This window comes from Neofelis nebulosa, chromosome 5 (assembly GCF_028018385.1).
Source record: "Neofelis nebulosa isolate mNeoNeb1 chromosome 5, mNeoNeb1.pri, whole genome shotgun sequence".
Lineage (NCBI taxonomy): Eukaryota > Metazoa > Chordata > Mammalia > Carnivora > Felidae > Neofelis > Neofelis nebulosa.
Genome location: NC_080786.1, coordinates 64,633,732 through 64,647,150, shown reverse-complemented (window position 1 = coordinate 64,647,150; position 13,419 = coordinate 64,633,732). Strand labels below are relative to the sequence as shown.

At 37.6% G+C, this 13,419-nt stretch overlaps 1 protein-coding gene across 8 annotated transcripts in view; it reads left to right on the top strand.

Moving 5' to 3' along the window:
* Positions 1-13,419, top strand: part of PLD1 (phospholipase D1) — a 207,662-nt gene that overhangs the window by 117,278 nt on the left and 76,965 nt on the right. For all 8 annotated transcript variants that reach the window (XM_058732391.1, XM_058732392.1, XM_058732393.1 and 5 more), the window contains 4 exons: positions 552-633; positions 9,152-9,262; positions 11,863-12,063; positions 13,080-13,293. In XM_058732391.1, the coding sequence (XP_058588374.1) occupies positions 552-633; positions 9,152-9,262; positions 11,863-12,063; positions 13,080-13,293 (608 nt within the window). The remainder of the gene's footprint in view (positions 1-551; positions 634-9,151; positions 9,263-11,862; positions 12,064-13,079; positions 13,294-13,419) is intronic.

Below are 13,419 nucleotides of genomic sequence, written 5' to 3'. Positions count from 1 at the left end.
CTTGCAGGGTTGGTTTAGTGGTCATGAAGTCCTTTAGTTTTTGTTTGTCTGGGAAACTCTTTGTCTCAGTTTCCATTCTGAATGACAGCCCTGTTGGATAAAGAATGCTTGGCTGCCTATTTTTCCCATTTAGCACGTTGACTATTTCCTGCCACTCCCTCTCACCTGACAGGTTTCTGTGGACAGATCTGCTGCAAGCCTGATCTATCTTCCCTTGTAAGTTAAGGACGTTTTTCCCTTGCTGCTTTCAGGATTCTTTCCTTGTCTGTGCATTTTGTGAATTTGACTATATGATATGTCTAGGTGATGGCTGGCTTTTGTTGAATTTAATGGGAGTTTCCTGTGCTTCTTGGGTTTCGATGCCAGTGATCTTCTCCAGAGTAGGGAAGTTTTCAGTTATGATTTGCTCAGATAAACCTTCTTCCCCCCTTTCTCTCTCTTCTTCTTCTGGGACTCCTATGACATGCATGTTATTACATTTTAAGAAGTCACTGAGTTCTCTAAGTCTACCTTCATTTTACTTTTTAAAACTCTTGCTTTTGTGATTTCAGGCTGAGTCCAGAAATCTTCCTGAAACGCCCGGTGGTTGAAGGAAATCGTTGGAGGTTGGACTGCATTCTTAAACGAAAAGCAGTACGTATTCCAAACCTTGGCTGATGTAATTTTTTCAATGTTTATTGTTTCTGAAATACCTTTTCTTTTCAAAGCCCTTCATATATAAGCATAGCTTTTTTCTTTAGAGTTTGATAAAAAGTGGAATATTTGTGGTTTTCAAGTTTATTTGGTTCTTTTTTCCTGTTACTCTTGACTGCATAAATATGTTAGCCTAATTCACAGCATGGATTGTATCAGAAACTCTAAGTTTTGATTTTTAATCAGTTATAGGCAGTTAATTTTATAGGCAAAAAAACTGTAACAAGATTTTATCGTTGAATAATAAAGGGTGAAATGAAATGTAGCATTTTATTTTTTATTCATTATTCTGCCATTTGATCAAAACACAAAGTCATTAGGAGAATGATTTCATTCAGTTGGGGCCAAGATAATGTAGAAGAATATCAAAAAGAAGGGCAGTAAGAATTGGTGTTGCTTTGGTTCCAGTTTTGAGACAGTTCATGGTAAAAATGTGGAATTGCCTCCTCTCCAGTTGACCCTGTAGATTCTGGGTAAGCATTGAGTGTATTCTTTTTGGCACAAAAAATAAGTAACTGAAACAGTATAGGCTCATCAATGACTACTTTACATTCTTATTTCTAATGAATGTTTTTATATAGTTGGCTCTCAACCAAGGTAAATTAAGTAAAATTAGAATAGATCTGGATTTGTTATCAATCATGTCCAAATTAGGAAGTGCCAGCTTTTTTTTTCTACTATTACTTGAAATTGTCTTAAGCTTTTTTATTCTATCATTTTTTAAATGTTTATTTTTTTTTCATTTTTGAGAGAGAGAGAGAGAGAGAGAGAGAGAGAGTGTGTGAGTGAGAGAGAGTGAGTGCAAGTGGGTAAGCGCAGAGAGAGAGGGAGACACAGAATCCCAAGCAGGCTCCAGGCTCTAAGCCATCAGCACAGAGCCTGACGCGGGGCTCAGACTCACGAATCAGGAAATCATGACCTGAGCCAAAGTCAGACGCTTAAGTGAGCCACGCAGGCACCGCTTTATTATTCTATCATTAAACATTCTAACATAATTTGTAGATCCTGGGTAATTGGGTAAAAACAAGAATTTTTGTTTCTTATAGTTGTGACTCATTTCTTCTTTCCCATTCTCCACGTTCTCTTATTGCTTTCCCCATTTACCCATCCTCCCTCTTTCAGTGTCTTTCCCCATGCCTTTAAGATTTCTAAAGATAATCCATAGATATAGTCAGACCTCACTAATACTGATGGAAAAAGAAGTTGATAAGCTTTATTTCAGACACATGTTCTGCCAAACAGCATTATTTTCATGGCTAGTCTAATTCATTGCCTCAAAAGAATTCCATTCACAAAATTGGAAATTCTGTCTTCAAAAGCATTATTTGTATGTTCATTAAATAAATAATTCAGCATAAAGTTACTGAGTGTCTCCTAGGAGCCAGGTACTACACTAATTACTAAAGATGCCATGAATGTGAGTAGGACTCCATCCCTGCCCATGGAAGGTTTGCTGAAGGACTCGTGTCCCAGGTTTAGTCCTAGCCTTATCAAACTTCCTTCTACATATTGAACGGGCTATAGCCTTCTCCACGTTTCTCTCTACGAAACAGCGTTTTTCCCATCTCTCCTCAAGATTCCATTTTAGGGGCGCCTGGGTGGCTCAGTCGGTTAAGCGTCCGACTTCGGCTCAGGTCATGATCTCGCAGTCTGTGAGTTCGAGCCCCGCATTGGGCTCTGTGCTGACAGCTCGGAGCCTGGAGCCTGTTTCAGATTCTGTGTCTCCCTCTTCCTCTGACCCTCCCCCATTCATGCTCTCTCTCTCTCTCTGTCTCAAAAATAAATAAATGTTAAAAAAAAAAAAAAAAAAAAAAGATTCCATTTTAGTTAAGTTGTTCCAGTCTGGCCTAGCAATTGTCAACCATACTAGTAAATCCTCTCTTCATAGTACGCATCCAACACTTTACTGTTGTAGGTTTCAATCAATATGTATTTGTTGAGTGCCTACTATGGGAAGCTCTGGTGGGGAAGTCCCTCACAATATGAGGAATTTAGGGCATTTAGGATGGGCAAAAAAATTTAAATGAAAGGAAGAAGTTTCTAGGTGTAGAAACTGTGGTGAGGAAACATTCCGGAGGCAGGAATTCCCAAGGCTTTGTCAGTCACAGTAAAGTGACAAGGCTAATTATAGCTGAGTGTTAGCGTAAGTACGATGAGGGATCAAGCTGGAAAGGCTGTTGCAGCCAGATGTGGAGGCTTGCGAGCCAAGTCAGTCGTTTGGACTTTATGGAAGAAAGTAGGAAGTGACTGGGGAAGGTTCGAGTCTGGTAGAGGAGTCTGGTGATCTGATCAAAATGGTGTATTAGGAAGGTGAGTCTGGCAATGGGAAGAAGTGGAAAGAACTCGGGTTCGATGAGCTAAATTCCAGCTGACTTGAGTGTGAGGTGCCTACAGGACATCTGAGTAAATTCCAGAAAGCTAGCAAATGCCTGAGCAGGGCTTAGGAGAAAGATTCTAAAGATCCTGCAGGCCTGGCCCTCCATGTTGTGTTAGCTCTCATATGTTTGTTTTCCCCTCAGGCTACTGTCTAGTTGACTTTTCTATCACCAGTGTGGGCTTTCTTTGCTTTTATGGCCCATGAACCCTGGTGAGGTCCTAGGTGAACACCATGGCCAAGTAAATACTATTGCCTGATAATGGTTCTTCATTTCAATTCCATCTGCTTTGTGAAACTTGGAATTTTTAAATTGCACGTAATGATTTTAAAAATTTCCTAAGGAGGGGTACCTGGGTGGCTCAGTTGGTTGAGTATCCTACTTGATTTCAGCTCAGGTTATGATCCCAGGGTCATAAGATTGAGCCCTATATCAGTTTTTGAGCTGAGCATGGAGCCTTCTTGGGATTCTCTCTCTCCCTCTCCCTCTGGCCCTCTCTCCTGCTCTTGCGCTTGCTCGCTCTCTCTCTCAAAAAAAAAAAAAAAACAACTTCCTAAGGAAATAGTAATATTATTAAATATTAATTTCTTAGTGGTACATTTGGCAGAATTGCTCTTCCTTAATTTAGCTATACCATATTATTTTGGTCATAAATTTTTAATACCCAGATCGTTGTAAATTGTTATTTTCTATGCCTACAAACACTGTCTCACCTAAATTATTTAGTTTCTGAAAGCCACTACTTTCACAGAGTACTGGGTTGAAAAAATAATATTTATTCTTACATTAATGGATCCCAGAGATCCACAAGGTTGATTAAAATAAATACATTTTTTTTCTTCTATCTCATGTGTAGATTTGGGGGGAGGAATTTTGTGTCTCTGCGTCATAGCCAGGATACAGGCAAACATCTCTTACAATGGCTGTTTTTATGGAAGAAATACAGTATTTTGTTTCTCTGGTGATAGCCAAACTGGTAATTTCCTATTTCTTTTGCCTTTTGAATAGCAGTATTATCATTTAAAATAGCATAAGCCAACCTTGACTTAGAAGCTGATTATGGCTCAAGTCAGCATCCCAGGGTTTCCCACAGGTCTGCATGGACTGCCCCAAGAGTTGAAATAAAGTGCATCATAGTTATGGCAACTGTATTCATGTACCCAATGTGTATATTTCAACCTTAGAAATGTGATGATTCTTTTTTTAAAATTTTTAATGTTTATTTATTTTTGAGAGAGAAACACACGCACAGAGTGCAAGAGAGAGAGGGGGGCAGAGAGAAAGAGAAAGAGAGAGAGAGAGAGAGAGAGAGAGAGAGAGAGACATAGAATCCAAAGCAGGCTGTAGGCTCTGAGCTGTCAGCACAGAGCCCAACACAGGGCTCAAACTCACAAACAGTGAGATCATGACCTGAGCTGAAGCCAGACGATTAACTAACTGAACCACCCAGGCACCCTAGGAACATGATATTTCTGATGGGACTTGCACTGAAAAAAATCTTCAAATGCAGCCACCTGGAGACCTACAGAAAAGGGTTTAGGTCCTCAGGGGTGATTTTGTTGTGAGGTAGTTTCTTTCTGTCCTGGACCACAAGCCACATTCTAGAGCTGCAATCAGTGATCATTTAGGAGGAAAAGATGTTCAGGTTTGTCAAATGAGATAATCACATCCCCACACAGGAAAATAAAACAGGATCTTATCAAAGTGGTGGGCTAGAAGGGCATGTGTGGGAAAGGAAAAATAGATCTTCAACCTTGAAGACTATGCTTCAAATAGAACTGGTTCAAAAAAAAAAAAGGAGAATTTGTACTTTTTCACATTGCTTACATTGAATGGTGAGGATGTGATCTCCTGTCCTTTATTTTTCATTTTCCCCAAATATTGCACACTCTGCAGAAGTCCTTGACAAATGATAAAGTTGGTGATTATCCTGGGGATGCATAAGTTAAGCTGTCTCGAGGCAGGAGACAAACCTGGCTGCATTTAGAAAATATTTTGACCACAGTATTTTGAGTAATCAGAGAGAAAAAAATGGACTCAAAAAAGTCTCTTTGATTTCAACTATTACATTTTTTTTTTTACTTTTTATTGTCTTCGCATGTATTTTGTATATGTGAAGTTCCTAAAAATTCCTACTATGTATACTCTTATGTCTGCTCTACTTGATTCAAAACTAGTTAGAAAAGAGGTCAGAACTTTCAACTTTTGAAACTCCGGTTTTATGAAGTTTATTCTGTGTTGATAGTGTGACGTGTGTTCCGTTAACCTTTGGGTTACGTGACTTCAGCAGAGATGAGAAAGATGACATTGTGTAATCCCCTCCAGGCCATTCATTTTTCTACTTGGCCTATTAATACTTTTCTTCCTCCTCTGTAATAAAAAGTAATTTCCCCTAGGGTCATGAAAAGGTGTTGGCAAAACATTGGATGCTTCAGATGTGTATTTCTTAAATTACAGAATTCACATCAGTCCTTTTTTCTTTTCTAATTTGGCTTTCATTTTGCACAGTTATTTCTCACATTTTGTGTAAGGCTGCACTATTATGACCGGGAAAATGCCTTCATTGTCAGGAAACATTTTTCCTTTGCCCTTTGTAGTTTAGGGTTTATGATAGTGTTGTAATACTTTGACCAAAAGAAGAGGAATTTATTGCTTTATGATCACAGAAATCTTGTCACTAATTAACTGTTCATTCTGATACAGATATAAGTAAATAATTGTAAACCAGATTACCTAAAATGAACTGTTTTCTTACTTCCTTATTAGTCTTTTGTATATAAGCTAAAAAGACTTAAAAGTCTCTACCCTATTTCCTTTGGAGTTAATTTATTTCAATGAGAAAAGACAAAATATAGAAGAAAATGTAAGGTATTAATAAATGGAGGGTAATAATGTAATCCATTAGTGTTAACATCTCTATTATTTCAAAAATCCATTAGTTATGCAGGTCAGTAGAAAACTGTAAGAATCAGGCCAGCGTCTGGAACTAGAAGGTAGTATGCTAAGCAAAATTAGAGAAAGACAAATATCATATGACTTCACTCATATGATGACTTTAAGAGACAAAACAGATGAACATAAGGGAAGGGAAGCAAAAAGAATATAAAAACAGGGAGGGGGACAAAACATAAGAGACTCTTAAATATGGAGAACAGAGTTACTGGAGGGGTTGTGGGGGGGGATGGGCTAAATGGGTAAGGGGCATAAAAAAATCTACTCGTAAAATCATGGTTGCACTATATACTAACTTGGATGTAAATTAAAAAATAAATTAATTTAAAAATAAGGAAAAAAAAAAAAAAAGAATCAAGCCAGGGTCTAAATTGCAACTCCTGTCCTTCAAGAATGGTAATTTCATAAGCTGAAGAAGCACAATTTCATTCATTTAAAATAAACGTGACGAAAGATGTCAGGTATAATGTTTTATAATTTGGGTTGCAATTTTGGGTTTTAGACTTTATACTGTATCTTTAAATGGGAGGCTATTTTGTGTTGCTGTTATTCAGTACCGAATCCTAAAATACCCAAATAGCAGAGTGTATATGAACAGTAGAGGGAAAAAATAATGTTCTAGTTTGCATTTAGAGCTCTCCACCAGTGGTTCATTGCAGAGCACTAAGTGACTGAACTCTTAGAAGCTAATCTGTTCATGTCTTGCCTACACTTTCACTTCCTTATTTCTTTATCTGGTCTGTCCTTATGCATTTGGTTGCAGTAATAGTTGCATAATTTTAATTACTAATAAGAAAATTCCAAAAGTCAGCTATTAACCAGAGAAATAGGATGACATATGTATTTTTTTATCCTATTTTTTTTTCAGGGTCAGAATGCATTTTACTTTTCACATTCAAATTTAAATTTTAGTTAACATACTCTGCAATGTTGGTTTCAGGAGTAGAATTTAGTGATTCATCACTTACATACAATACCCAGTCTCATTACTACAGGTGCCCTCCTTAATATCCATCGCCCATTTGACTTTCCTTAGTGCAGCTCAGAACATATATTTAAGTATATTCCTCCAAAAATGTATGCACTTTTCAGATGTCACACCAAGAAATATAGAGTGTTAGTATTTTGAAATTTTTTTGAATGCTTATTTATTTGAGAGAGAGACAGAGTACAAGCGGGGGAGGGGCAAAGAGAGAGACAGAGACCCAGATTCCAAAGCAGGCTCCAGGCTCTGAGCTGTCAGCAGAGCCTGATGTCAGGCTCGAACTCACAAGCCATGAGACCATGACCTGAGCCAAAGTCAGATGCTTCTCCTACTGAGTTACTCAGGCATACCGAGAGTGTTAGTATTTTGAAGGGATGTGTTCTTATAAGGATTTAATGGCCAAAACATGCTTCTTAATATTGGCAGACCAATATTGGGGAACTATATATATATATTTGGTGTACTCCAAGATTTTGTACCCTGCAACTTAAAAATGTTAACTCTTATGATACTTCATATTTTTATAGTGTTGCAAAAATAACCAATTCTTATAAATTAGTTGCATTCGACCCAGTTGGCTTCTTAAATTAATGACTCAAATTTCCATTATGAAGTATATCTAATTACCATGGATTGTTAATTTAAATTGTAATTAAATTACTCTTTGTCACTATAGTTTATTTCATATGCCAGTATCTCTAATGCTTTATAAAGTACTGTACTGTGTACAAGTTCTTGCCTTTTATCTCTAGGATTTTAAATGCCTAGGTGTAGATACATTATCCAATATGTATGCAGTATGCTTCAAAATGGCTTCAGAGCTGCTGGATATAGAGAATGCAATACAAATGTTGCAAACTGCACAGCAGTACTGAGGATACAAACCTAAAAAGTAAAAAGGTCATATAAGAAGTGGGGGTAAATAAGATAAGAGTTTCCTGGAGGAATACATTCTTAACTGTATGTTGGTGAGGGGACTGTGTGACTAGACAGGGAGAAGAGGAAGGACATTCAGGTGTGGGGCAATTTAGCTAAAACCTTATCACTATCCAAACTAGAGAAGAAAATACTATTTTTTTTATACTACTAGCTATTAGACATTGTCTTTTTTTAGAATATTGCATTTATTTGTTTATTATAAAGTTGATTTATTTATTTTTGAGAGAGAGCGACAGAACATGAGTGAGGGAGGGGCAGAGAGAGAGGGAGACACAGAATTCAAAGCAGGCTCCAGGCTCTGAGCTGTCAGCACAGAGCCCAATGCAGGGCTCAAACCTGCGAACTGCAAGATCATGACCTGAGCAGAAGTTGGGCACTTAACCAACTGAACCACCCAGGCACCCCGACATTGTCTTTTTGATAGTTAATACTAATAAAAATATTATTAACATAGCATGTTCAAGTTTATCAGGCACTTTTGATTTAATTTGACCTTCACAGTGGCCTTATTTGTCTTCTTTTAAGTCCAAGGTCTAAGGTTGAATCGATGTTAATTTTGTGCTGCTGCTAAATCTCAGGGATTTTTGAACATTAGAGAAACTTCCAAAGAAGTCATGTCACAAATAGACATTAATGTTGTAATTATGAGTTCCAAATGTGAATCACTATATTCATCTTTGAAGATAAAGAAATGTTTTTTTTTTACTTAAGTAATTTTTAATAAAGAAAAATTCTATTAAAATACTCCAGAAACATTTAAGGGATATTTAGTGTGATTTATTGCCATCAGAGTTTTTTGTCACTGCTATTTTAACTAATGGAAGTGTAATAAAAACAAACCGAAAACCCTAATCCTGCAACCTGAATCAGGCCAACACTTTCCTTAATGTTGTGTAAGTGTTTGAAAATGTTCACAGGTATAAGACCATCACTTTTCGCTGGTAAGTTTACCATTTCAGCCTTTTCAAATATTGACATTGTGTGTTGGTATGACAAGTCCTAAGAATGGAAGGGACATACGTTTTTGTTACATTTGTATCTTGATATATACTTATGTTTCACCTTCTCGTGTTGCATTTTTCATTAAATATCTTATTATACTTGTTTATAGAAGAAACGTTATAATACACAGGCAGGAAAAAGACAAGAAAAAGCATAACCTACTTTCAGAAATTCTCATTCCTCCTTGTGTTCTCTCTTGTGACAGCAAGAGGGGGTGAGAATCTTCATAATGCTCTACAAAGAGGTGGAACTCGCTCTTGGAATCAACAGTGAATACAGCAAGAGGACTTTAATGCGTCTACACCCCAACATAAAGGTAATAGGTTCATCCTTCTGAACAACCTTTCTTCTGTATTATTCTGTAGTCTTTCAGGTGTGCTTTGCTTTGAGCAGTGGTAATTTGTAGAATTCCCTAATGTACATTTTGAGTGAATAGCATTGGATCCTTCTCAGAAATAAAACAAAAATACTTTCTTATACTTCTGATATCGATGGGGTCAGCAGAGTTCACATTTCTGTTTCTCCTAACCTGATAATTTAGCCAAGAACACACCTTCTACAATTGTTTCAATACTCAGGAGCTTCGTCAAGTTCCCTTGTTCCTCGTTGAGATTATCCTGGAATGTCTTAGATGTGGTCTCCCTGTGATGTCCCTTGAATGTTCATAGCAACAGAGAGCTCATCTAGGATTTAAAAAGCTTTTTCTTAATAGTGTGTTATATACAAAACTAATTAAAATAAATAAATTCAATAAGCAATAAAAAGAGCAATTTGTGGGGCGCCTGGGTGGCGCCGTCGGTTAAGCGTCCGACTTCAGCCAGGTCACGATCTCGCGGTCCGTGAGTTCGAGCCCCGCGTCGGGCTCTGGGCTGATGGCTCGGAGCCTGGAGCCTGTTTCCGATTCTGTGTCTCCCTCTCTCTCTGCCCCTCCCCCGTTCATGCTCTGTCTCTCTCTGTCCCAAAAATAAATAAAAAACGTTGAAAAAAAAAAAAAGAGCAATTTGATATTTACTAAAGACTGAAAAAGCTATCAATAATTATTGCCAAATCATTGAGATGCACCAAGACATATGAATTAATAAATCTCCACCAGGCTTACAGAATATAACAATTATGTGTTTTTATTTGGCTAAAAGAAGATATTCCATGTAAATACTAATCAAAAGAGAGCAGCAGTGGCTATACTAGTATCAGATGATATTATAATAGAAAAAGTTTATAATATATAAGGAAGGACATTATATATTATTATTTTTTTTTTTTAAATTTTTTTCCAACATTTTTATTTATTTTTGGGACAGAGAGAGACAGAGCATGAACGGGGGAGGGGCAGAGAGAGAGGGAGACACAGAATCGGAAACAGGCTCCAGGCTCCGAGCCATCAGCCCAGAGCCTGACGCGGGGCTCGAACCCACGGACTGCGAGATCGTGACCTGGCTGAAGTCGGACGCTTAACCGACTGCGCCACCCAGGCGCCCCAGGACATTATATATTATTAAAAGTTTTAACGTAGCAAAAAGATACAGCAATTGTAAACATGTACATACCTGATAATGACTATCAAAATATATAAAGCAAACACCGACAGAATTAAAGGACCAAATAGACAATTGTACAATCAATTGTATAATAGTTAGACACTTTAATATCCCAATCTCAATAGTGATTTGTATATACATACAGTGGAGTATATTTAAGTCTTAAAAAGAGATGAAATTCTGATGTATGCTAAAACATAGGTGAACCTTGAACACCTTATTCTAGATGAAATAAGCCAATCACAAAAAGGCAAATAGTAAGATACTTAGTCAAATTCATAGAGACATAGAATGGTGTTTGCCAGGGGTTACAGGGAGGAGGGAATGGGAAGTTATTGTTCATTGGATACAGCGTTCCAGTTTTGCAAAATGAAGCGTTCTGGAGATACATAATGGTGATGATTGAACAATATGAATGTATGTAATGCCACTGAACTGTCCATTTAAAAATAGTCAAAATGGTAAATTTTGTGTTATGTGTATTTTACTACACACAACAAATGTAGGTTACTAAGAACTTTAGTAGTCTCCAAAGTTTTTGGAATGCTTTACTTAAAGATATACAAAAATAGGATAGGTCAGTCTGGGATCATCTAAAGAGACTTCTCTTTAGGGGTGCCTGGGTGGCTCAGTCAGTTAAGCCTCCAACTTCAGCTCAGAACAGTTCGTGAGTTCGAGCTCTGCGTCAGGCGCTGTGCTGACAGCTCAGAGCCTGGAGCCTACTTTGGGTTCTCTGTCTCCCTCGCTCTCTGTCCGTCTCCCACTTGCACTCTGTCTCTCTGTGTCTCTCAAAAAATAAATGAGCATTAAATTAAAAAAAAAATAAAGAGAATTCTCTTTGAAAGCAGGAGAAAATAACTCCTCAAAATATTTTTCAAATCAAGAGCTGCCAAAGTATGTATATCCCTATATCCATATGCTTGCAATTTCAACTCAGTGGCTGCCAAAATATCAATATACCTGTTAAAAATTTTCTCAGAGGTAGATGTTGGTTAAACATTTTCAGAGATTTTTGTTGTTTTTAAAATAAGATCAGGTATAGCATAAGCCTTTTAGGTGGAAAAAAGGAATCAGCTCTTACATTACAAAAGGTATTACAGCTTTTACTGAAATATGTGACCACATTTCTAGTTAAATGGCAGCTTCCCCCAAATGTGGTATGGGGCAGGGCTGGTGGGGAGGCTTAAAAAAGTAACCAGGAATCTTCCTCTTGTAAGCACTGAGAATGAAATTAGAAGTTTGGTGTATACAGACAATATTCTGGTATTTGAATTATAGAAAATGCCATTCAGGGGATAAAACAGATATATTTTATTATAACATGAAGAACTTTTTAAAAAGTGCATTACTCATGGGTTTTTTTCTTTTCCCTCCCAAGGTGATGAGGCACCCAGATCATGTATCATCCAGCGTGTATCTGTGGGCTCATCATGAGAAAATTGTTGTCATCGACCAGTCAGTGGCTTTTGTGGGTGGGATCGACCTGGCCTATGGAAGGTGGGATGACAATGAACACAGACTCACGGACGTGGGCAGTGTGAAGCGTGTCACTGTAGGGCCATCTCTGAGTTCCTTCACAGTAAGTAAATCTCACCTTTATGGAACTACATAGAAGGGGCATGATTTGTATAAGTATGTGTTAATAGCATGACTGATTGATTGGTTCACTGGGGGGCAGCATATTCCTGGATGGACAGACCTGGTTTCAAAGACCACCTAGCAAGTCTGTAACTTTGCATCTCTTAATCTCTTTCTTCACTTGTAAGAGAAAACAGATCCAATAGAGCATTTGCCAGCTCATAATTAACTCCTGTTTTCCATTTGAACAAAAGATTCATTTCCTATTTGGAAAAAAAAATGTTCACAAACAAAAATGTGCATCAGTTGAGCTTTAAGTTAAATATGTAGCCTTACTACAAGTACCTGCAAAGGTTTTTGAAATCTTCCTACTTAAAAACATGCAAAAATAGGATAAGTCAGTCTGGAGTCATGGAGGGACTTCTTTTTGAAAGCAGGAGTTTAATAACTTCTCAAAGTACCTTTTAAATCAAGAGCTGCCAAAATACCCATATGGCCATATCCATAAACAGTGCTTAGTGGTTTAACTCTAATGGTTGCCAAAATATCAATATACTCATTAAAAATTTTGGTGGTCTCCATTTTATCTTGCTGCTGTATATGCTGGTGACTTTTCTGGAAAAAATAGAGATTTAGTGAATAAGTAGCAAGAAAAACGGTTGACAGAAAAAGCACTATTCACGTTTATTGGAGGAAGAAATTCAGTAGCTCAACGGTGAATATAACTCATGTAATTGTATTTGACATAAAAAGGTTAACTGGTATGAAATTTCAAGAATTTAATCTACTGCAGGGGGATGTACAATGGAACGCCTGGTATTCCTTTGCCAGTATTTAAGCAGCTCGCAAGAATCCTCCACTGCCCTGTGGCTGACCTCACACATTGTTGTGTGTCTATTAGACCATCATGTGTGAACTTTACACGTCAGCTCAACTAGAATTAAAGGGTCACATTGCAGCATATCCTATGAGGTATCTTTTTTCTTTCTTTCTTTCTTTTTTTAATAACTCTCTCAGGCTGAAACAACAGAGTCCATGGAATCCTTAAGCCTTCAAGATAAAAACAAAGCTAGTAACAATCTGCCCACCCTGAGGAGCGTTGATGATATGGATTCAAAACTGAAAGGAGTAGGAAAATCCAGGAAGTTCTCGAAATTTAGCCTCTACAGACATCTCCACAGGCACCACCTGCACGATGCAGACAGCATCAGCAGCATTGACAGTGCCTCCAGTAAGTCTTTGTCTTTGCTAGAATTTGTCTTGATGATGTTCTGTTCTTTCACAGCCGGACACTGTGGACCAGGTTTTAAACCTGTCTTTCTGTAATGGAGTAGTATGAGTAATGCTGAAAGGTGGC